The sequence below is a fragment of the Chiloscyllium plagiosum genome, unplaced genomic scaffold (assembly GCF_037043375.1).
Source record: "Chiloscyllium plagiosum isolate Xiang-an unplaced genomic scaffold, Cpla_swu_hap1 HiC_scaffold_6, whole genome shotgun sequence".
In the NCBI taxonomy this organism is placed as follows: Eukaryota; Metazoa; Chordata; class Chondrichthyes; order Orectolobiformes; family Hemiscylliidae; genus Chiloscyllium; species Chiloscyllium plagiosum.
In genome coordinates this window covers 99,175,374-99,201,072 of record NW_028270144.1, presented here as the reverse complement: position 1 = coordinate 99,201,072, position 25,699 = coordinate 99,175,374, and the positions used below count along the sequence as shown (strand labels likewise).

Here is a 25,699-nt window from a genome sequence, read left to right as displayed (position 1 = left end):
TCCACCACGAGATGTTCACATACACCTGAAAGGGCATTTCCAACAGTCCAGCAATCCTTTAATTCTGCGGTGATGCGTCATTCTTGATTTTATGCTTGAGTCTTTGATATGATTCTGGAATGCATAAATTTCTAAGTTAAATGTCAGAATATATAGACTACTGAACTATAGCTGATACTCCCGCAAGTAAGGTATGATAATTGCCAATAATTATCAGAGATATTAAAACTATCTAATGATTACCTAGAGATACTAAAACTACCAATGCAAAAATCAGCAAGTAGCAAACAGGGACCAATTAGCATTGAGGAAAAAATAAACTAATGAGCTTTAAAAAAAATCTTTGGACTACTGTCTTATTTTGCAAGGAAATATATCAAAAAATGGTTGCTGATATCATAAACCACGTAAACAAATGCGTAATTCATAACAAAACTGAACACATTTTCCAAAATCCAGTTTAAGGCTTCTTTCCCAATACAATAAACAGCCAATTCTTTTATTAACCTGCACCTACCGGACCCGGAATGTGTGGTTGAGCAAATATTTCAGATAATCAAGAGGTACACATAACCGCAGTAAACCCTGACCAAATGAAGCTTCGACTCACCAGCAGCCCTCAATAACTCTATGTAAAGACATTAATATACCTGCTAAAAATGATGTAAAAGCACACAGTAAGTAATAGAAATGTAATTCAAGGAGGTATACACATCACTGTTATATTTTATATTCAGCATAAATATTCCAATATTGCAGTAGATCACGTCATTAGAGGTATATAAGTTTCGTCGGTTTGTCAAGAATGCTGGTTGATAAGGTGTTGGTTACAATTAAGTTTGCTGTATATAAAAAGAAAGGTAACAATTGAAAATACATTTTATAAATGATTCTAAGATTGGTCATTCCTGCTCATGTACTGGAGCTTGATATTTGTAAGTTCCAGTCTATCTCACGAATATGTCTGCACAGGCATTAGTCCTCAGAACATCTCTGCATCAGTTGTCTGCCCAGAATTATCTTTATTGCCAGGTTTATTTTCAGGACCTGACTAAGTATCAGAAGTGTTTCTGAAAATATGTTGCTGGAAAAGCACAGCAGGTCAGGCAGCATCCAAGGAACAGGAGAATCGACGTTTCGGGCATAAGCCCTTCTTCAGGAATGACATAAGAAGGGCTTATGCCCGAAACGTCGATTCTCCTGTTCCTTGGATGCTGCCTGACCTGCTGCGCTTTTCTAGCAACACATTTTCAGCTCTGATCTCCAGCATCTGCAGCCCTCACTTTCTCCCCAGAAGTGTTTCTCCCAACCTCAGGCATTCAACTTTATTGCCATCAGTTGTCAGCTAACTGGACATACACTTCAACTCATACTTGCTTAAATTTGAGCCTAATAGCATACTTTTTGTTTTATTCACTTGTGGGACATGGGGGTCACTGCCTGGGCTAGCATTTATTAACTGTCCCTACTTGCCCTTGAGAAGGTAGTGGTGAGATGATTTCCTGAACTTCATGTGTTGCAATAAACCCATAACGTCATTAGGGAAGGTTTTCCATGATTTTTATCCAACAATTCTGAAGGAATGGTGATATATTTTGAAATCTGGATGGGAGCAGCTTGGAGGAGAACTTGCAGGTGGTGATTCTTCCAGTGCACCTGCTGCCCTTGTCTTCGAAATGGAAATGGTCGTAGGTTTCAAATCTGAATTTACCCAAACAGTCTATAGATTTTTGCCATGTAAGAGATGTTCCTTGAAATGCAGGAAATAGCAAAAGTCCTAGGTTCTGCACCCAAACATGGTACTTCCCATTTCGCAGAAGCAGGAATGGAGTCAGCCATAGTGGTTTACAGAGGGTGGCTGGCCATTTAAATCACTAGCTACTTCTCCTCCTGTAGGATTTTGAGAAGGACTGAAATCTAAAATCTCGGGAGGTAAAAGCATGCTTTAACCTTGTCAACTTTTTTCTTTGAGTAGGCAGAGTATCTTTTGAGAGAAAAGGTACCCTTTTTGATCTGGTCCCATTTCACATCTGAGGAAGATAAAGTCCACTTTGGGAGAAGTTAGTTGCTCCTTTTGAACAGGTCACATGCCCTTTGAGATTATTCATAGTGAATATGCTTTTGGGCAAAAAGCACATTGATTTATTGGGACTGTCAATCAGTCAAGGAATTGTCTGGAAAAGTTTTAAAAAAAAAGATTGTTTTCTATTTCAGTCTGTCTGTTGACAATAGCCTGAGGATTTCCATGACTAAAATAGTGGAACAAGTCTGATTTCACAAGCATCCACTATCACTGGAGGATGCCCTTCTTTTCAGTTTGGTTGATGGCTACAATGGTTTTGGACTTTGATATAGAGTTTTAATTCCAATGTTTGTTACGCTTGAATGAAAAGTTTGATATTGTAAGACTTAATTGCGATGAAGGAATTTGAAAATAATGAATTTATTTTCGCAAATGGGTGTGCTTTTATTAACGTAGTAATGTCTGAAATACACATATTTTATTTAATGAATTTTAAAAAAATCCCTGCATAGATCCCAAATTCTGCCCATGATGGACACTAGATGTGTTGACATAGTAGATGAAGGGGGAAAAGATGACAAGTGGAGGTGTCTGGGTTGGTGTGAGTTGGTACTAAGATGTCATTGAGCCGTAAAGAACAAGGGTTAAATAGGGGGCATTGATTAGTGTAGTGGGTCTGGGGGTGCCATGAGGGCATTAGGAGTCATTGGTTCGGTTGTAGGAAGTGTGGATAGTAAGGGAGTTGAGGGCAAGTGGGATGTTTTATCTGTTGCTCTTATTTTTTAAACTTTGGACCAGATTGACAGAATCTCCAGGCAGGCTTTACATCAATCCTGCTTTTCCTCCAAAACCAAATCACAATTGGGAAGATTGAGCAGTCGTTTGTAAAGGTTGGGTGTACACGGCTGGAAAATTCTCCCTGTTTCTGCACACTTGACCTGGAAACAAGACTCAGGGCCTGAATATTGCTTGTATTTGCTATTTTGTTTCGGATGTGCAGCTTATTATTGATATTTAATTGGAGGAGTTAAATTTGTTTTAGTTTTTCTAAAAAATCATGAATACTGCATTGGTTCTTGTACCACTTATGATGTGTGATTATGCTGTTTTCTTCACTCGTGGGACATGGGCATCGTTTGCTAGGTCAGCATTTATTGGCACATTTTAAACCGTATTTTAACCCTCCCTCTTAAATCTTTGGCCTAATTTTAACTCACTTAAGATGCATTCACTTGCACAGAGTAAATGTCAGGTCCTATCCCTTCAATTACACATCCAGTAACCTATTGTACTTGTTCCAACTCCTCTTTTGGGTGTCTACTTGGTGAAATACTTCAGGGTAGCTTGCTGTATCAACAGCAATGTAAAGATGCCAATTTTTGTCATATAGCTACTGTCAAAGGTTGGAAAATAGATAGCAAACATTCTTTGCCTTCATTCATAGGAAAGTCACATTATAGCCATCTACAATTCATATCTTTAAATCTTTTGAATGCAAAGCATGTTGTTTTCTCGCTTCTTAATTCACATTCTCATTTTTGCAAGCATGTACTGCTTTGGCAACTTATGTCTTTGACCTTTGTGCTCAGCCATGTGCAGCCTTGGAACTGATGATTCCTTTAAGGCTGAAAGAAATAAAGCAAGGTGGTATTTTGAACAGTGACTAATTATTGGGTAATGATGTTTCAAATTAGTTGTTAAGGATAACAAATGCTTATTATTTCTTCTAACACCAGGGAACAATTAAGCTAGATAGTTGCTAGAAGTAGAGTGTGATTTAATGATACTCGAAAATGGATTTACTGTTTCACAGTTGAGCAATTTTTTTATAACAAATTTTGATTAGTATGCATTTTTAATGTTATTATTAGGTTGTTCTTCTGAACCAGAGAACAGTACGCTCTAATATTATATTATACTGAGAATAATACATGCAGAAAGAAGAGGGCAGTAAATCTCAAAGCAAATATCTAAAGACATTAAGGAAAATTATGAAACTCTTAGAGAAGTGCATGCATTGAATACTGATGTAGACTCTGAATGGAAATATCTTAGTTACAGGCAACTGTTACCATTACCAGATTGGTCTATTGACCCAAATTCTAGAATGCAAAGACAATGAATCCACGTCAAGTTAAACAATTCACAGAATTAATGTTCCGATTAATATAGTAAATATCAACTGATGTGCACCGGAGAGCCATTGCTTTGGCAGTGAGCAGTTACATTTACTGATTCTTTTTACATTTTGTCACCACAGGTTTATGAACATCAGGATGGAAGCAAATCTCTAAAATTAGGGGACTTTGGCCTTGCTACCGTAGTAGATGGGCCTTTGTACACTGTCTGTGGAACACCTACATATGTGGCTCCAGAAATAATTGCTGAAACTGGGTATTGTATTACTCAATATGCTCACCATGTTATTATGTGTTGCATATCCCTTTTTTCAATTATAACTTACTTCTTCTTTTGCCAATTGAAAGCTTTTTTTCCTGTTTTCTCCTGAAGTCACTTCTGGCTGTCATATGGTATCTCAATTAAATATTTCATGTATATTTCAGCTATAGACCTAAATAAGGACAAGGATAGGCTATGCAATCATGAAGAACATCACACCCAAGCTTGGAATTCTTTCTATCTTGAGCCCAGGTGTGGTGGTGGCAATTCTGATCGCTCCTATGGGATGCGCTGACTCAGTACAGATTTAAGAACTGAGACAGACTCTTGTTTAAAACAAGGTTTTTTGCATAGCTTATTAGGGCTACCAGGCTCCTGAACAGACTTCACACACTAGCTCCAGCCAAATAAGGTTGCTGACTGGCTACAAAAGTACAAAAGACCCACTATTAAATGGGCCCTCCTGTCAGGCGGTCTTAGTGAGTCTCAGCCGTTTTCCATTTAGCTTGCAGTTGACTTCGGGAGACCCACAAATTGGTAACCATCTGCTTAATTGATGTCCTCATACAATATAAAAGCATTTTGGTGCTATATCAGGTTTGTCTTTATCTGCTAAGGCCATCTGAAAAGTTCTGTTTCAAATTTACAATGTATATAGAGGACATTTCACTCGTATCAGTGTCAGTGCGCGGTTCTTTGATGTGTATACAGGACCTGTAATCTGTGAATCAGTTATGAGTGCTTTCTATGTGATGGAATAGATGCCTAAGTACAGTGCATGAACAGATATTCTCTTAGTTAAAAGAAGACCACTTTTCTTGATAAATCGGTGGCAGAAATATGTTTTAAATTTAGTTCTAGAATATTTGCTGACCTGATTCATATTTACTTTTAACTTACCATATATAGTTAAGTAAAAGTTGAACTCATGTAAAAGTTGACCCTGTATTTTGGCCAAAAAAATATGGAATTTTCCATATATCTTGTGTAAAAGGGGACCCTCGTTCTTCACAGATAACAGATCAACATTTGTGAGTCAAGGTATTTTCCTGTACATAAATATTACGATGAGGAAATGAGTCTTTTTGTGCTATGATGTGTTTTGATGTACAAATCACACTGATTTGGCACAAAAGTTTAAGATGCAGCAGGTCAGAGACAGGTGACAATCTCCCTTTGCGTGCAGCTCAGCTGAGCTTAGTTCCCCTTAGCACTTGTGGAATACAGTCAGAAGGATAGAATTTCAGATTTTAAGGCAAGTACTGGTTGATGCACCAATGAATTACCATAATTCATTGTGATTTTGCTCTTTATTAATTTAGAGATTGATTGGGCTTCTGCTAATGAAATGGTATTTTGGGTGTAGCATGAATTTCAGCCCCTCAAAAGTAGTATCAATGTAACAGTTGATCCTATAAATTTAACCTTAAAAAATAGTCTCAAAAATTTGACTTTTACACAAGTATATACAATAATTTTTACTTGTTACAACCCTACTAATATCTCAAATTCCACATGTTCTTAAAAGCTTCAGGTAAATTTTCTATGCTTAACAAATATATTATGTGAAATAGATTATTCATTATTTAAAACCAGGTGACAGCTCTCAGGTCAGAGTTTACTTAAGTTAATACTTAAGCTTGAATATAGCTTGAAAACACTCTTAACCAAACCTCAAAAAAGCATTTCCTTTTGCAATAGTGAGCCATTTCGATTGGATGTATAAACACTTCTTGTGCCAACTTGATTGCCAATTTAAGGGGAGATTTTGAGATAAAACAGCAGAGCTCTTTTCATGTAGAGCTTGTGAAGCATCTGTTGATTTCTGTTGATTCAAACCTATATCTCAGAAATGAGAGTAACTTTAACTTTTACTTTGTTGCTTTCTGCTTTATTATTATAATGATTTTTAAGTCACAAGTCAGTATTTCTTCTTTGAAGAGATGGATCAAGTCACTTTTATTTAGAATTCTGCCTACTCACCCAACTGGAAGCTAATAAAACACTGACTGAGACATCAAAACAACTTTAGTACTATCTTAGAGTGATAGCTCTCTAATTGAGAGACAAAAACATCGTTATTCATTAGGATAGTGTATGGTGTCTCTTAATTATAATGTAGCATTTTCTCTGATAAATATGCGTGAATCTTATAGTAATTCATATTATGCAAATCGGGGCAGGGCTTGATTATACTTCACATTTCTAATGTGGACCTTTTCTTCAAAGCTATGGTCTGAAGGTGGACATCTGGGCTGCTGGTGTGATTACTTACATTCTACTTTGTGGTTTCCCTCCATTTCGTGGGTAAGTACAGTGCACATTCTTTCTGGTTTTGGCATTTTCTATATTTTTTTCAGTCCTGGCAGATGAATGTTTAACAGAGTCATATGGTGTTCCATTGTAAAAGGCATTAACCTGTTTACTTTAATGAGTTAATGATAAAAAACTTGTTTTTATATAGTGCATTTGAAGTAGGCAAGCATTCAAAAATGCCTCACAATAGTGTACCTAAGCCAAATAAGGTAATATTAGGATTGGTGACTGATAGCGTGGTCCAGTACACAAGTTTTGAAGATGGTCTTAAAGGAGGTAAAAGTGGAGAGACAGAATTTGAGGAAACATTATAATTTAGTACCTAGATGGCTGAAAGCATAGCCACCAAAGGTGGAATGAAGGAAATGGAAATGTGTAGATGGACTCCATGGTTGGAGAAACACAGATTTCTTAGAGGATTATAGGACTGGAAGAGGTTACAATTGAGAGGATAAAAGCCATGAAGACATTTGAACATGAGGATGAGAATTTTGAAAATTGAAATGTTGCTGGATTTGGGAGCCAATGTAAGATTGTGAAAACAGACCCATTGCGACTTAGGATGTGGAACACAAAGTGTTTACTCAGCTTATTTATGGAGTTTGGAAGCTGGAAGGCCAACTAGGGTAGCATTTAAATAGTCAGTAGCAATAAACTGAGGTAAAGATGAAGATCAGCAATGTTACCAAGATGAATGTGTATTGTCTTTGGGATGGTGAGGTCAAAAATTTGTAGATTTTTGGTTGTAGGTTGTATATGCTTAAGTGTGATACTAAGACAACAAACAGTCCAGATCAAGCAGAGAAATGGATGGAATTTGTGGTGAGAGATTGTGATAGAAGGTTGAACACAATTGCTTCAGACCTCACAGTATGTAATTGAAGAAAGTGGTACCTCTAGGACTGGATATCAAATGAGTGGCTTGACAGCACAAAGGAAATGCAGAGACCAAGAGAGGCAGTGTACAGTAGAACCTGTCTATTCCTTCAGATGATGTTATTGGGAGTTAAAAGGTAGCTGAGAAATTGGAAGAAGCCAAGGATAGGTCTTCCAGAAGTGAAGGTATGGGCGCAAGAAGAGAACATGATTTAGGTGATTCTCTGGCAGCAATTGAATAATTAAGAGTAGGACAAGCCAACCTATTGGAGCTGAGTAACAGAAAAGACCTGGTAGAGACAAACACTGTGGTGAGTGTGTCAATGGCTGTGGATTGGTCAAAAAAAAACAAAAGGGAACAGTGAAAAATGATCACAACTCAAAAGATATCATTTATGACTTATCTCGCCATTTCAGTGTTGTATCAAAGGCAAAAACGCTCACAGTCACTCCCTGAAATCTATCTCTTTGATCAAGCTTTTGGTCACCTGCTATACTACAGCTTTATTTGGGCTAATATCAAATATTGTCTTGGAACGTACCTGTGAAGTGTGCGGGGACATTTTACTGTGTCAAAGATATTTTAGAAATTCAAGTTGTTGTTTAGATTTGCCCATGGTCGTTTTTTTTAAAACGTAGATTTCGACAACAGATTGGGATTATTAGTACCACCTAGTATGGGGTCAGAGAGAATTTGGGTAGTCGGCAGTTTTATGGGAAAAGAGCAGGAAATGTTTACATAACAAGATGTGCTTGGGAAGACCATAAGAAAAGAAAGGAGAGAAATTAGAGGAAAGTGCAAGTTCAGGGCTAGGGAATTAAAGTAGGCAGTGAAATTGTCTATTAAAATAGTAAGGAGATAAATGTCATACAAATTTTTTAAAAATTCATTTATTAATAACCCAAGTGTAGTTTTTAATCTTATATAATTAGTTGTTTTCATCCGTGCATGCGCTTATGTATATTAAGTTTATTTAAAATTCTGTCTCAAAAATAATATATATTGAAATAATTCAAGTTTTCAAAAGACTGTGAATATATCAAGTTGATAAGTATTTGTGAATATACTGTCAATGTCTTATTATCTCAGTCAACTATGAATTTATCTCTCTCACTTGGCCTGATAGCTCCCCAAATTCTTTCTGGAACAGCTATGAATAATCATTTAACGCTAGGTGATTATTCATCATCTTCAAATAATTATTCACAGGTTCAACTAAAGTTCATACGAGTAAAGGTCAACTGGGATTGGTTGATGATGAGATAAATAGTATTATAAATGATGAGCTGAAAGAGATAATCAATTACTATCAAGTATCTGTAACACCTTCTATTACAGTCTTAGCAATGGCAGCCAACTAATCGTAAAACCCTATATTCCATCACAGTGCAATACCAAAGCTCTCTGTATGCCTCAGTGAATTAGTTAACTGAATTCAGCAGTGTCTTAAATTTTCTAATATAAATAGAATCTAAGACAAGTAGACCTTTCTGCATGGCTAAGTCTGAAGTTTGACTTACTCATAGTATTTAAGATGCTAGGCTTCAAATATCTATCAGTGTGTTCATTAGTGCGTAGCCATCACAGACTGTTTGCAAGCTATTTTGTTGTGCAGTTTTATGACAGCATACTAAATTTTATCCAAAGATATGCTGTACCTAAGGATTAATCCAGTAATCAGGTCCTGATCTCACCGAGGTCACTGTAAGCAAACACAGAACAGAAACAAAGCAAAAGGAGAAGATGCTGGAAACATGCTGACAGCATCCACAGAGAAAACAGAAACCAATGACTCCTTTTTAGGAAAGGACAAAAAAGTCAAGAGAGACACTAGGATCATTACATTGGCGCATTGTACTGACTGATCTCAAAGTGACTTGCCTCAGGCTTGGCAGAAGTTTAAAAAAAAATGAACAGGACTTTTGCAACGTCACTCCACATATATATTCGATGGAAATGTTTACATGTCTTAGTATGATTTCCAAGTACTCCTGTAAAATTAATTACTTTTACTTTAATGTGTTCTATATTGGGCAAATCAAGCATTTCAAATAGTTACATTCAGCACCATATTCATGCACTGATGAATACATACAGCACAAAAGAAGACCCTTCAGCCCATCATATCCATACTAGTCAACAAGGATGCTACTATTGCTAATCCCCTTTTCTATTTCTTAGCCCATAGTCATGGAAGCTATGGCAGTATCTAAATACTGCTTGAATACTTTAACTGTTTCTGAAACAAACATCCGTTTAAGCAGAAAGTTTGAGACACCTAGCATCCTCTGTGTGAAAATAAATTCTCAACTCTCCTCTTAGCCTTCAACCCCTTACCTTATATCCATATCCCCTGGTTACTGATCCCTCTACCATTAGAAAAGGTGCCTTCCTATCCATTGTCATTTTAATCTTTTACACCTCTGTCAGGTCCTCTCTCAACCTTTGCTGCTCCAAGGAAAAGAGCCTCAGCCTGTCCAATCTTTCCTCATCACTCAGACCCTCCAGCCCAGACAGCAACCTGATAAATCCCCTCTGCACCCTCTATAGTGCAATTACATCTTTCTTATTAGCTCAGAATGTGTGTTGGCTAACTAATAAAAGACAGAATTGAGATAATAGGAATATTTCCAGGATGGAAGCCTGTAACTAGTGGTGTGCCATGGGGATCAGTGCTGGGGCCACAATTATTTACAATATATATTAATGACTTGGTTGAAGGAAATGAATGTACCAAAGCTAAATTTGTAGATGATTGGTGGGATGGAAAGTAGTGAGGATGACATATAGAGTCTGCAGAGGGACATTATCAGATTAAGTGAGTGGGCAAACACTTGGCAGATGGAATATAATGTAGGGAGAAATGCGGTTATGCATTTTGGCAGAAAGAATAGAGGACATTAATATTATGTAAATGGAGAAGGATTGCAGAGAGTTGCAGCTTAGAGGGATTTGGTGTTGGGGTCCTCGTGTATGAATCACAAAAAGCTAGCATCCAAATTCAGCAGGCAATGTGGAAGGCAAATACACTATTTGCCTTTATTTCAAAGGGAATACAGTATAAATGTGGGTAAGTCTTGCTAAAATTATAGGAGACACTAGTCAAACCACAGCTGGAATACTATGAGCAGTTTTAGTCCCCTTATCTAAAAGACATATTTGGCATTGGAGGCAATCCAGACAAGGTTTACCAGATTAATTGTGAGGAACTGTTTAATGAGGAGAAGTTGAACAGGTTGGGCTTGTAGTTATTGGAGTTTAGAAGGCAGGAGATCTTATAGAAGCATGCAAGATTCTTTGGCGTAGATGCAGAAAGATTGTTTCCCCTTGTGGAAGAGTCTAGGGTTAGAGGGCATAATCTCAGAGTAAGGGGTCACCCTGTTAGGACAAAGATGGGGATTTTTTTTTCTTTGAAGGTTGTCAATCTATAGAATTCTTTACTACAGAGGGCTGTTGAGGCCAGGTCATAAGGTATATTCAAAGTTGAGATAGACAACTGTTTAATAAGTAGAGAATCAAGGTTACAGGTCAAGGAAGAAAGTGGATTTCAGTATTATCAGATCAACCATGATTTAATTGAATGGCTCAGCATTGTTACCAAATAGCTCATTTTGCTCCTTTATCTTGTGGTCCCACCCTTTTTAATTTATAGGAACAGATTTATCCTGTGCTCTCGTTATTTCCTCCTTGACTTCCTCATGTTGCTTTGACAGTTTTATCTGCAAGTAGCTGCTCCCAGTCCACTTGGGTCATCATATATTAAATTGTATATTAAATTGAACTATTTTCTAGAGCAAACACTATGAACTGAGTGAAAGTGAGGACTGCAGAGGCTGGCCCTCATGACTTTATAAACCTCTAAAGGTCACTCCTCACCTCCTATGCTCCAGTGAAAACATCCAAGCTTATCCAGCCTATCTTTATAATTCAAACCCTCAATTCCTGGCAACATCCTCATAAATCTTTTCAGAATCCTCTCCAATTTAATAACATCCTTCCTGATGAAGGGCTTTTGCCCAAAACATCGATTCTCCTGCTCCTCTGATGCTGCCTGACCTGCTGTGCTTTTCCAGCATCACACTCTCGACTGTGAACTGAATGGTTTCCTCTGCTATTTCATTCTCTGATTCTATATGTTTTCATTTCTAGTTTGTTTTTCTGTTACACCAGGTCCTAAGAATACTGCCTTTAACAAATGGTAATTAGATTCATAGACTCGGAGAGTCATATAGCATGGAAACAGAGCCTGCAGTCCAACTAGTCAACGCCAACCATGTTCCCAAACCAAACTATTCCCACCTGCCTGGGCTTGACCCATATCACTCCAAATCTTTCCTATTCATGTGTTTATCCAAATGTCTTTTAAACATTGTAATTGTACGTACATCCACCACTTCCTGCAGCAGTTCATTTCACATATGAACCACTGTGTATAAAAAAGTTGTCCCATGTCCTTTTTAAATCTTTCTCCTCTAACCTTAATAATATGCCCCCTTGTTTTGAACTCTCCTATCCTAGGGAAAAGACCCTTGCTATTCACCTTAACTATGGTCCTCATGACTTGATAAACCTCTAAACCTCAATCTCTGATGCTCCAGTGAAAAAGCCCAAGCCTATCTTTATAATTGAAACCCTCAATTCCTGGCAACATTCTCATAAATCTTTTCAGAACCATCTCCAATTTAATAACATCCTTCCTGTAGCAGGGTGATCAGAACTGTACACTGTACTCCAGAAGAGATCTTACCAACATCCTGTGCAACCTCAACATGACATCCCAACTCCTATACTCAAAGATCTGAGCAATGAAGGCAAGCATGCTAAATGCCTTCTTAACCACCCTGCCTACCTGTGATGTAAATTTCAAGGAATTATGTATCTGAACCCCTAGATCCCTCTGTTCTACAACACTACCCATTATACAATTACAGTCTGCCCTAGTTTGTTTTACCAAAAAGCAATACCTTGCATTTATCAAAATTAAACTCCATCTGCCACTTCTCATCCCATTGACCCAATTGATCAAGATCCCTTTGTAATCTTAGATAACCTTCTTCACTGTCCACTATATGACTAATTTTGGCATCAGCCACAAACTTACTAACCATACCTCCTAAATTCCCATCCAAATCATTTATATAAATGACAAATTGTTTACTTTTTTTTATAATGGTGATGAGTAGGCTTCAGTGAACATCTTAATTGCCAAGGATCAGTTAGGCGAATGTCAAAGTATTTTGTAGTTCTAACTACAGATCCTGGAGGCATATTTCCATTGTTAAAAATACTTAAAAAGACATCAATGATCATTAAAAGATTGAGACACAGTTATTATAGTTTTTCCAGTAGTATTTTCTAAATCAAACTTTATTTATTAAATAAAACAGTATGCGCTGAAGGAAGTCACCAGGTCTTGTAGTATTTATGGAGAGTGAAATAGAATTAATGTTTCAATTCCAATGGGACTGTTCTCTGGAAATTTTATTTAATTGCAATTTATTATTAATATGGAATAATAAGAAATAAACTATTTCAATTAGGGCTGGTAAGGATGTTAACTTTGCTCCGTTCTGATTGTTAGTATGCTTTGGTGTGCTTTGGCTTACACTTAAGCGCAAATTCTAATGTTGGACTGAAAAGATCAAAAGTCCTGCTTCCAGAAGAGATGTTAAACTGAGACACAGAATCCTGACCAACATTCATTGCTCAACCTATAGCCTCAGGAACAAATCAACAGGCCATTTTGTCTTCCTGCTATTTAAGAGACTGAGTACTGTGCAATTTGACTGCTGTGCTTGCCTGCAAAACACCATTGACTAAAATTGAAAACAGTTCTTTGGCTATAAAGCACTGGAGAAATCTATTTTTCATTTTTCATGCTGGTTGTTATTAGACTCTTTTTATTCCTAAAAGCACCACCTTTGACTGTCTATCAGTTGTACAACAGGATTGTATAGTATTTTCTCCTCTCTTTAAAGGTTCAAACTGTAATTGAGTATTTCATGATAACCAGCTAACTTTATGTGAACCTAGACAGTAGGCGCCCTTTAAATTACATAGACATTGCATTTTAACCCAATCAAGCGACATGCACAGTTTCCAGGTCACTGAAAATCTCTCTACGTAACTATCCTCTTTAGCATGGGATCATTGACTTCAATAGCAGAACCTACTACCACCCCAGCTGAGATCAGCTAACTCATCACAAATCAGGGATCAAACCAGAGAGCTTTCATGGTCTTTTTGATTATTCCATCATGTGTAATAATGCACTGAGGCAGCAGTGGCATTTAGATCAATCAAATTCTTTCTGAATACAATACTTTTTATATAATTTTGTATCTTATGTTTAAAAAATTGTTAACATGAATCTTAAAAATTTAACTCAGCTGTTTTTAAGAAAAAAATTCAGAAACTTTCTCTAGCCGAGAAAAACATGTTTAAATCCTGGCAGCAAAATATGTTATGAATTAAAGAAGTGATTGACTGAAGAAGAGTGGCTGCTCAAATACCTTTGTGTTCTGTTTCATGGCTGCACCAAAGAGAGCCAGAGCTGTTATCAATAGAGATAAAAGTAATTTTCAAAGTTAAATATTCAAATCCAGATTCACTTTCTTTATGTTGCAAAACATAAAGCACTAATATTGCAATTTCTCATCAGATCAACTGACGCAGAATACATCCAAAATATATTTGGAATATTTAAATAGATCTCTCGGTGTCCTCATAAACTTACTTTCAATGCCCTCTAATAGTACTCTATTCCAAAGATTTCACTGAATCTTCCCTTTCATGTATGGAAACTAGACTCCAGTTTGAAATGGGCTGTCTTGACCTATGTTTTCTTGTATTTATAACAGGTGACTAAAGACAGCATCAATGGAACATTACCTCTCATGAATTGTTGCCAAATTACATTACACCTTGCTTTCTCCAACAGAGTCTTTGAGCTTTACCCATCTCTGCCCACTATAAACTTCAGAATATTTTAGCCATGCCCTTATCAACAACATAACTTCTAGATCTTCACCTATATTTTTCCCAAACTTCATTAAGCCTCTCATGAACAAAGAAATTACTTTCAAGATTTTTGCCAACATCTTTAAGTCTGAACTGACTTTGACGCATTCTATTTGGTCATCTCCTCAGGAGGCTCAGAACTTCTGGCATACCCTCCACTCTCAGATACAAATTTGCCTTCACTTCACTCTGCTATCTGTAACCACTGTTATAACTAGCTACTTCTGTCCTTTAGAAAGCCCTTACACAATCTTCAAAATGCTCTCTCTTTCTATCAAATGTCCCCTAACATCTTTTAGTTGAACTATGTTTTTGGCTACCTACCTCTTCATTCCTTCTGAGCAATTTTCTCTTTCATATGGTGTCCATTTTCCTTTGCTTCAAAAACTGTTTTCAGACATGAGAGTTATTATAACAATTCTGGCAACTCATTTTACTCATAATTAAGAAATGCTACACTTACCATATTACCATGGCAACAGCTAGGATTGTAAAAGTATTCCAACAGATAAGACACTATTTTCCCCTTTTTGCAACCAGTGTAGGGGGTTGGGTGTAAGGTGGTGACTAACATGTCACCTCCGCTGTTGAGAGAACCCATCTGATGGTGAGCCAATCAGATTAAGAGCCTATAGGTAAGACAGGGCAAGTTTGTAGGCCAGTAGCAGGCCCACACTTGCATCCCAAAGCTGAGCGCTTCGGGGTCATGATCCTCTAGCTTCCCATTCATGTGTCTAATTGCTTCCAAATTGGGGCATTTGGAGGCTTCTCCACACTCCCAACTCGGCAGGCAGGTTACCCTGGCTTTCCAGGTGGGAAACTAAGCACATTTTTCATCCGCCAAACCACATATAAGTATTCCATTGTGGTTACAAGCATACTTTTATCTATTTTATTACAAAATTGCATAATGTATTTCACAAAGATTAGGAAGAGGTGTCAGTAACTAAAATGCAAAATTTTCTTATTGACAGGCACAGCAATGACCAAGATGTTCTATTTGACCAGATACTGATGGGGCATCAGGAATTCCCATCACCATATTGGGATAATATTTCTGACTCTGCAAAAGTGAGTATCTGCCAATATTAGCCAGAAATCCATTAAGGTGAAGGGCATGCATGCAAGTTAAATGATTTATGGTACCTTACTGAGATCGATAGCACCTGTTGTTTGAAACATAGATTTATGGGGAAACCTAGGGTCCAAAACACATCTTTGTCTGCTTGTACTTTTCAGGTAAGTTATATTGGTGATGAAATTAGTGTGCACACAGTGAATGGCTATTGGAAATATGGTTAGCGTGACTATTTGACTCCTAAGGTATAATTTCAAAACCAAGTGTTAGAGGATTGGTATCTAAAGAGATCATCAATCAATGGTGGCTCAATGGTTAGCATTGCTGCCTCACAGGGACTAGGATTCTATTCTACCTGGCAGTGGCTGTCTGCATGGAATTTGCACGTTCTCCCAGTGTCTGCATGAGTTTCCTATGGGTGCTCTAGTTTCAATCCACAGTGGAGTCTGCACAGTCCTTCAAAGATTATCCCATCTAGACCCCCCCCCCCCCCCCCCCCCCCCCCATTATCTCTGTAACCCTGCATTTCCCATGGCTAATCCACCCAGGCTGCTTATCCCTTGACACTCTAGGGCAGTTCACCATGGCCAATCCAGATAAACTGCACATCTTTGGACTATGGGATCCACAGTTACTGAGCCGTTATGTCACCCTATTGCTCTTGACATAAAGAAGCTCCCCACTGGACTTTTTACTTGATTTTTCCAACCTTCTTGCCATCATCCACATCATTCCACCCATAGTGTGACTTCACGATCATATGCTTCTTGGTGTTTATCTATTGCCCTCTAGCCTACCTACTTGAATCTCTGAAAGGACAAAAAGCAAAAAGGGCAAGTTTGTAGGATAAAGAGGGGCAAAAGTAGGAGATGCATTCTTTCACCCATAAGCAGCTTGTAAAATAAGAAATGTGTGTGATATAAGGAGGAGAATTAGGAGTGATGACACTGTCAATGATTTCAGTCCCTCCCGTGGCCATATCCTCAGTGATTAGCATCCCAATAATAGACAGCATAGTCTACACTACAGGACTTGGGACAAAAGGCATACCTCTCTCTCTCTCTCTGATTAGCTTCTACTGCCTCTGGTTGCATGTCATCTTGCACTGACAGAGAGAGGGAAGTGAAAATGGGTTTGTACATTTTGTTTTGGTGTGGCGGTCATGGTTCATTACCAGGCAGTGTGTGCAAGCTGTGATGTGGGTGTGAGGCTTGCAGCAATGCTAAGTATATGAGGGTGTGGTGGGGCATAGGAATGTTAGGTTTGAACCTGATTGATGATGATTGTTAAGTTAATGATCGTGTGCAGTACAAGGAACATTCAAGAGTGCAGTTAAATTGCTGCAAGGCAGCCATCAGGGCTCACCACTGATCATTTAGTTGGGACTTTGGAGATGGGGGGTAAACATGGCTCCCTCTAAATGTCAGCCATATGCTTTACCTTTGATGCTTGGATAGAACTGGACAGTAAATGTCATAGAAGTTTAATTGTTCATTGCATTAAAAGATTAATTATTACAAGTGTGGTTTATGAATGGAACGATTTTGATTCCACATTTTTGGATTCTCTTGTACAATAGCACTCTTAAAATCCCTTGAAGGCACAGGCTTACACAATCTAATTGTGTTCCTTTCTACTAAATGAGAGCGCTCTGACACTGGGCGATGCATGGAAGTACTTTATTTGGACACAGACAGAATGTTGCTGAATGATAAGGTGCAGAGTAAATATACCACTCAGCGGAATTACAACCTCAGCAAATCTGCTGCAGGAGGCCAGGTGTCTCTGCATGCAGGCAGATGGAATAATTGGTTTGCAAATCTTCATTGGGCTGTTCTTGTGTCACTATCAATTCCAATCAAGAAAATATTTGAATACATCTGTAGAAATTACTGTTCTTCTCATTGTTACAATGCTGCAGGCTGGTAATATGAATATGACTTCCCTTTGCACTCAGCACACAGAGATAGTAGTGCAGTTGTTGATAAAGTATAAAATTAGAAATATGATTTCTTTTGAAAACTGCTAAAGGGGACTTTCACTCTACAGCTTGAAGGTCCTAATGTTACTGCGTTTCAAGTGATTATTATTCTGAAAGAATTTTACTTTTCTCCTTACACAGAACTTTGCTATTATACTGCAATACTTTAAAATGGTGAAATAATTCGATGTAAAATTCATTGATTTAAGTAGGTGCAGAAAATTAGGAGAGTGTGTGGATAATATGACTGTCTCAATGCTATCATAGATGATTACTGATCCCATGACTGAGATGACACTGATGGGACCATAAATCAATAATTAATTTAGTTAAGCTTATTTACCTTGATACAAATTCTAGACTTCCCTTTGGCCTGACTCAATTTATTTATTGATGTCTGGAATGTTTGTATGTAATGAAGGACAGGATGCAACTGCACCACAATGGCTGCAGCTGCAATTAGTATAATATTCTGCCATTTGTAATTATATCAATTTTGGCTAGTTCAAATGAGTGCATTTGGAATGATATTTCATGTCATGGTAAACAGGATAAAAGAATTTTTCATTGACTCAGCGAAATGTATTATATCATAATTAGATGTAGTCAAGAGAGCCAGATAAACATTTCAATTAACTTAAAGTCACACAAAGTAATATCTTACTAATGATTGCTGCATCATTTTAAATTAAAATTAGAAATATTAAATTCTAAAGTATTAGGGTTGTATGGTGGCTTGATTATTTTGCCAGATAGATGATACATCTAAGACGGTGGCAAAGTTTGGAGGGAATTTGGCCTTCATTTTTTCAGAATACAAAAAGCACAGTAGAATATTCCCACCACCTTCAAATCAGATCCCAAATAAATGTGACAGGACCCTCATTTCACCCACTTCTCTCAGTGATGCTGACTGACTATTACAGGGTCTTCACCTTGCCCAGTTCTCTCAGTGATGCTGACTGCCTATCACAGGGTCCTCAACTTGCTCATAGCCCTTGAGACCATTCAATCTTGGGCTGATAAATAACAATTAACACTCGCCATGCAGATGCTAGATAGTGATTATATTTTCTTGATGTTCAATAAAATTAAGATCATATGACCAAAAGAAGTAGGAACATGAATAGCCCATTTTATCCATCGAGCATGCTGCACCATTAATATAGGATAATGGCTGATCCAACATTCCTGATGTCTACTTTCCCTGTAACACCTTCCATTGCTTAATTGCCCCAGTATTAACATCCTGGGATTATCGTTGACCAGAAATGGAACTGACCAGCAATATTAACACTGTGGCAAGAAGAACAGGTTATTCTGCCAGTTCCTAATTCCCCAAAGCTTGCCCGCCATCTATAAGGCACAAAACAGGAGTGTGATGGAATAATATCCACTTGTGGGATAGGTGTAGCTCAATAACCCTATTCAGAACAAAGTACATTTGTTTGCCATCCCAGCCACGACTTTCAACAGCCATTTTCTTTACCACTGGCGCATTGTGAAAGTAGTGTGTACCATCTACAAGATACAGTGCAGTAACTCACCAAATCATCTCCAATACCACCTTCTAAACCTGTGACCTTTATTGCCCCAGAGGTCAGGGCAGCAGCTGCATAGTCATGTAACCATTTGCATGTTTCTCTGCCAAGCCACACACCTTCACTTGGACCTATGTTGCTATTCCTTTACAGTTGCTGGTAAAAATCCTAAATCCCATGGTCTGAAACAGTTCAGAAGTCAGCTGAAGATCACCTTAACCAGGGCAATTCAGAATGGGCAATAAATGTCGAACATATGTAGAATAGCTTAGATTTTAAGCCACGATCTATAATCATCTATAAAATAATTGACTGTTCTCCAGAATTGCTGGGGAAATATTAACAATTAAAATTTCTGGGGAGCAAAAGCTTAAAATTTCACCAAACTTGAATGCATTGATTGGGAGAACTAGAGACCCTAAAGTAACCAAAAGTTTTGAATAATGGAAGAATAGATTCACTAACAAGTAGAGATTGAAGTTACTGTTAGATTTATATGAGAAAGCTTGGAAAATGTCATGACCTTTCTACACTGTTTACATGATACTTTCTAAAATGTCTGCCACATGCCATACTATTTTAACCATATTGATAAACATAGTTGAAAAGGGGATAGATTAAGAACTGAGAAGTTTTCACATGTTAAGTTATATATCTACTAAAAAGTAAAGTCATATTTATTAAAGGATCATTGAGCATGCTTCCCTACACTACAACACAACTGAAAAATTAGTAAGAGTTGGCAATTAGTTCTGGCAATTAGCACAGTGTGCTCAAAGAATTACTAAATAGTGTGGTCAGTAGAGTAGCTAATATTAGGTCATTCACCTGAAAAGTTTTTAAAAATCCATATTTATTTATCTAATTACAACAGTGTGAATTTTGGATTAGTCTACAGTTGTGCATAAACAGCAAATAATCATTTTCTAAATGTTTCCCTTTTTGGTCTAATTGAATAAATATCCTTCAACTCTACTCTTGTATTCAAATAATTATTCCTTTTATTTTATAGGAGCTCATCACTATGATGCTACAGGTTGATATAGAACAGCGATATTCTGCACAGCAGTTGTTGGATCACCCTTGGGTGAATGTAAGTCTTATTTAATGCGTGCTCGTACTTCAGATCTCTGGGACATATTACTGATGACTTTGGCAGAATGCTTAATTTTATTTTTAGGTTTCTTCTTGGTCTGTACAATTCTTTCATCTCTATAATTGGTTTAACACATTTTTTCAGATCATCTGTGATAATGGATATATGGCTAAGCTATTGTGTTCAGCATTGTCTCCCAGAAATACTGCAGATGTAAAGTGAAGCAATAACATATTGGTGATAGCTTGAATTTATATTCTTTCAAATGCAGCTGGTAGACAATGCTGGAATTACAGTTGTGTTTCCACACCTTAATGCATGTTTATACACACAGTAGTAAACATGTCTGTTATTATTATGGTACTATCACAAAATATCCAATTAAATACATAATGGAAAATGGCATTTCTGGCAAATTGAGCAACTCTATTGGTGGACAGAAATGTATAATAGTAGTTGATCAGAATGTTCATACTAAAAGGAGCATCCTGGCATGTTAACAAGCATACTGTTTTACTTTAAATCTATTTTACCAAATATAACATTTTACAGCAGATGGATTTTTTTTTAATTGGAAGGGTTTTCACAGGAGAGACACAAAATAAGTGTGATTATTTCCACTGTGCCAACTTTTTAAAAAGGCATTTTTAAAAATAATCTTGACTGGTTTGCTATTTTAAAATGTACAATTTGTTCAGGAAAATTTGCAATTAGATAGTTTTTTTTTGTTAAACAAAGGTATTAAGGGATATAGGTTGAAGTGTTAGGCCAACGATCAGACATGATCTCTTTAAATGGTGGAAAGAGTTGAGGGGCTAAATGGTCTACTACTGTTACTTTGTTACTGTCTTTCTATAATGTTTAAGATTTTAAGAGACTAAAACTCCATGTAAAATCAGAGAATAATACAAATAAATGGACCAGTTGCTTTTGAATAGTTAAAGACTATTCCCATACACCAGGAAACAGAGCAAACAGCTATGATTGACTGTCGATTTGAAGTTAACAGTCTGGGAAGATCACTTTTTGTAAATATTATTTTGTGCCTTTCTATTTATGAGACACTTTTTAAGAACTTTGCATATATTCCAGTACTACTCAAATCATAATTAGTTCCTTTTCCCACAGTAGACTATTCACAGAGTACTTAAACTGCATTTTAGTGTGTCAGCCATAACTCTTTTAGTAGCACTAGACAAAGTTCCAGGTCCAAGCCTCTCTTCAGGGCTTGAGCGTAAACATTATGCTGATGCATTTGTATGCGCTCATGAAATGTTGCATTGTGGAGGTGCCATTTTTCAGTTGAAATGTTACATTTCATTAAACCTGCTGACTAGAGTAGATGTGAAAGATCCCATGGCATCCTTTCTGTAGAAGAACAGGGAAGTTACTCCTGGTGTCCTGATCCATATCTATCTTTCAACCAACATGACAAAAAACAAATGATCTCGTCATCATCACATTCCTACCTGTAGGAATTTGCTGTGAGCAAGTTGCCAACACATTTCCTACAGTACAACAGTGACCACACTTCAAAAGTATTTCATTGACTATAAATATTTGAGATGTCTCATGCTATATAAGTGCAAGATTTTCTTTCTTCCATCCCTGGTATCTTGGGATCTTTCATTTCAAATTCTTTTACGAATGCAAGTTGTTGCTCATAGATCATTATATCGAATGCTTCTAATTTTATTGCATATATTCAGTGCTGATTCATAGCATTACATCGTTGCTTCGATTTACATAGCATCTCTTTAATTAGATATTTTTTCATTCATTTACATGTGAATGTTGCTGATAGGACCATCACTTAGTTCCCATCCCTTACTTCACTTTAAGATGGTCTTATTGAGCCATCTTCTTGAATTGAAGTTCATATGAAGTAGGTACTCCCATAGTATTGTATGGAGGGGGTTTCATGACTTTGAGCCAGTGACATTGAAAGATTCATAACATGGTTCAAAATCAGGATTGTGTGTAACTCGGAGAGGAACTTCCAGGCAGTGGCATTCCTACGTGCTTATCTTGTTTGTTCTTCATAGTATGGGAGATGCACTGGAGGAAGCCTTGGTGAACTGCTGTATTGCATCCTCAAGGTGAAGTACACTTCTGCTATTGTGGCTTAATGATGGAGAAAGTAAACATTAAAGATAGTAGATGGGGTACCAATCAAGTAGGTTTTTTTTATTATTAGATTCCCTACAGGCCCTTCAGTCCAACAAGTCCATACCGACCCTCTGAAGAGTAACCCACCAAGACACATTACCCCTGACTCATGCACCTAACACTATGGGCAATTTAGCATTGCCAATTCTCCTGACTAATACATCTTTGGATTGTGGGAGGAAACCGGAGCAAACCCGCACAGACTCCACATAGACAATCACCCGAGGCAGGAATCAAACCCGGGTCGCTGGCTCTGTGAGGTAGTAGTGCTAACCACTGAGCCACCGTGCCACCCTGTTTTTGTCAAACTTCATGGGTGTTGTTGAATCTGTGCTCATCAAGGCAAGTATTTCATTGACTATTGCCTTGCAGAAGTTGGATTTGGGGAGTTGGGAGGTGAGTTACTCGCTACAGAATTCTCAGCCTCAGACCTATTCTAGGTACTGTATTTATGCAGCTGGTCCAGTTCAGTTTATCATTGATAGTTCACCTCTGCCCTGAAAAATATCATGATCAAATCTAAGAAGAAACAATGACTGTTTCCAAATCAAAATCAACAATGCTAATGGAAGGAATGAACCTTCCAGCCAAGGCATGTTGTAACCAATATAATTATTGCTGGAAAAACAAATAAGAACATATTTAAAAACAGCAAATCAGTTAGTTATCCAGTGAGTTAAAACATTAAAAATTGCAGTTTGAAGGCAAAAGAAAGTGCTAAAGTTCCCCTTTTCATCTTGGATCTAGATGTGGCTGCATTGCAAATAACTGAAACCAAAGGCTACACTTATCGTTCCAAGGGTAACATTAATTTGAGCCAGGCGAAAGTGAGGACTGCAGATGCTGGAGATTAGAGTCGAGAGTGTGGTGCTGGAAAAACACAGCAAGTTGGGCAGCATCCGAGGAGCAGGAGAAACGACGTTTCAGGCAAAAGCCCTTCATCAGGAATTTATTAATTTGAGCAGTCCTATTTCAACTGATCCTCTGGTTGAAAATTCTCACCTTCACAGGACGTAATGCATATTTTAGCACTGGTTGACTTCAAGGTGACCAAAGTGAGAAGTAGAAATGTTACACTGTTTAAGTAAAGGGTTTAAATGTTCAGTTTTGGTATTTTATGGGATATTAGAGTACTTTAGTCTTCAGGTATCCATGGTACATCTGACCTGGAGTACCTGATAGGGGAACCTGCTAAATTCTTCATTGACAGAAGGCATTTGATATGCTTTCCTTTATTGGCCAGTGCATTGAGAATAGGAGTTGGGAGATCACATTGCAGCTGTACAGGACATTGGTTAGGCCATGATTGGAATACTGCATGCAATTCTGGTCTCCCTGCGAAAGGAAGGATGTTGTGAAACTTGAAAGGGTTCAGAAAAGACAAGGATGTTGCGAGGGTTGGAGGGTTTGAGTTGTAGGGAGAGGCAAAATAGACTGGGGCTAATTTCCCTGGAGCGTTGGAGGCTGAGGGATGATCTTATAGAAGTTTGTAAAGTCATGAGGGGCTTGGATAGGGTAAATAGACAAAACCTTTTTCCTGGACGGCATACATTTAAGGTGAGACGGGAAAGTTTTAAAAGGGACCTAAGGGGAAACTTTTTCATGCAGATGGCATGCATGTATGGACTGAGCTGCCAGAGGAAGTTGTGGAGGCTGGTACAATTACAGCATTTAAAAGGCATCTGAATTGGTATGTGATTAGGAAGGGTTTAGAGGGATATGGGCCAAGTGCTGGCAAATGGGACTAGATTTATTTAGGATATCTGGTCGGGATGGACGAGTTGGACTGAAGGGTCTGTTTCCATGCTGTATGCCTCTATGACTCTCTGACAAACATAAAGTATATAAATCCCATTACTCCTATTTCAGCATCATGCCAGCTTGTAATTTTCAGAGAGGTGGAAAAATTGTTTGAAAAATACTTTTCATATCATAACTTGCCTTACTTTTACCTTTTTATCCCTTTTCCTGTAGGATGATGGGTTGCCAGAGAATGAGTATCAACTATCGGTGGCTGGAAAGTTGCAGAAACATTTTAACACAGGCCCCAAACCGAGCAATACTTCAGCTGGAGTGTCTGTGATAGCAGTAAGCATCAATAATTATTAATCATTGACATTATATCCTGGAAATGACAGTATTCATTTTGTAACTGACATGGTTAAAATTCAAAGAAACATTGTTTTTCTTTCTCAGTTCCTTGATAAAGTACCTATATTTTTCTTAGCCTATCTAACCACCCTTCAAAATAAAAATAAACATCATAATGCAGTGGAATCCATGGGAACTGTAAATGTTCTGCTGTTTATTTTGTTTTAAAAACTGAAATCTCTGCAAAGAGGGATAAACAGAAAACACTGATTTTCATATAGTTTCTGTCAGCAAAACAAAATGGATACTGTAAATTCAACAACATTAGTGAAATTTATATATTTAGACCTAAAATATAAATGCTCAGACATTTTTTGCAGGGTACTTATTGAATGGAACAACTTTTCATGATTAGCCTTGATAAGAATCCTGTAGTGCAAGGGAGAAAGATGATGTGGTGCAAAAATCTACACAAGGATGAGACAGACCTAAAAAGGACTGGCTTAGTGCAGTCTTGATGATAAATGGTTCTGTCATCATATCATGTTGTACTCCGCATATTTAATATCCATTCATACTGATAGATCATGAGTTGGAAAGGTTGCAATTACAAAACTTCCTTTTTAAAAAAAAACTTCATTTTAATATGCAGAATAACTTTCTGCTGACCTCATTTTACTTTGCTGCACATTTTCATGGCATCAAATAGCATAGTCTGTGAACTAGTGGCCCAGCGTAGTCTAATTCCATCTCAGAAATAATAACTAGACTGAAAAACCAATGAAGACATTCATGTTGTTGGAACTTGTTTGTCAATAGCAATAAAGTATTTGTGCCATTCAAGATCCCATCTGTGTATATAAAATGTATATATAACAGGAGATTTTAAATCTGGCAGGAATATAAATAAGTAGTATAAATTTGGATTGTTTCAATAATATGCCCTTGAAGGATCATCGGTAATGTTGCAAGGTGTGCTTTTCTGATATCAGCAAAATCTTCCAGGCTAGTATATGCATACACTGAAAAATAACAGAAATAAGACTAGATAAAAATTAGCTACGCTATTTTTGTTCTCCATCCCTTTATAAATTGTCATGATTTTTA

The 25,699-nt window shown here is 37.4% G+C and overlaps 1 protein-coding gene across 6 annotated transcripts in view; it reads left to right on the top strand.

Moving 5' to 3' along the window:
- dclk1a (doublecortin-like kinase 1a) overlaps positions 1-25,699 on the top strand; it is a 349,384-nt gene that overhangs the window by 278,740 nt on the left and 44,945 nt on the right. For 3 of the 6 annotated variants that reach the window (XM_043692071.2, XM_043692070.2, XM_087988274.1), the window contains exons 12-17: positions 4,284-4,417; positions 6,653-6,730; positions 15,611-15,707; positions 20,249-20,329; positions 22,378-22,431; positions 24,476-24,589. In XM_043692071.2, the coding sequence (XP_043548006.1) occupies positions 4,284-4,417; positions 6,653-6,730; positions 15,611-15,707; positions 20,249-20,329; positions 22,378-22,431; positions 24,476-24,589 (558 nt within the window). The remainder of the gene's footprint in view (positions 1-4,283; positions 4,418-6,652; positions 6,731-15,610; positions 15,708-20,248; positions 20,330-22,377; positions 22,432-24,475; positions 24,590-25,699) is intronic. The other 3 variants (XM_043692073.2, XM_043692072.2, XM_087988275.1) reach the window with 1 other exon arrangement.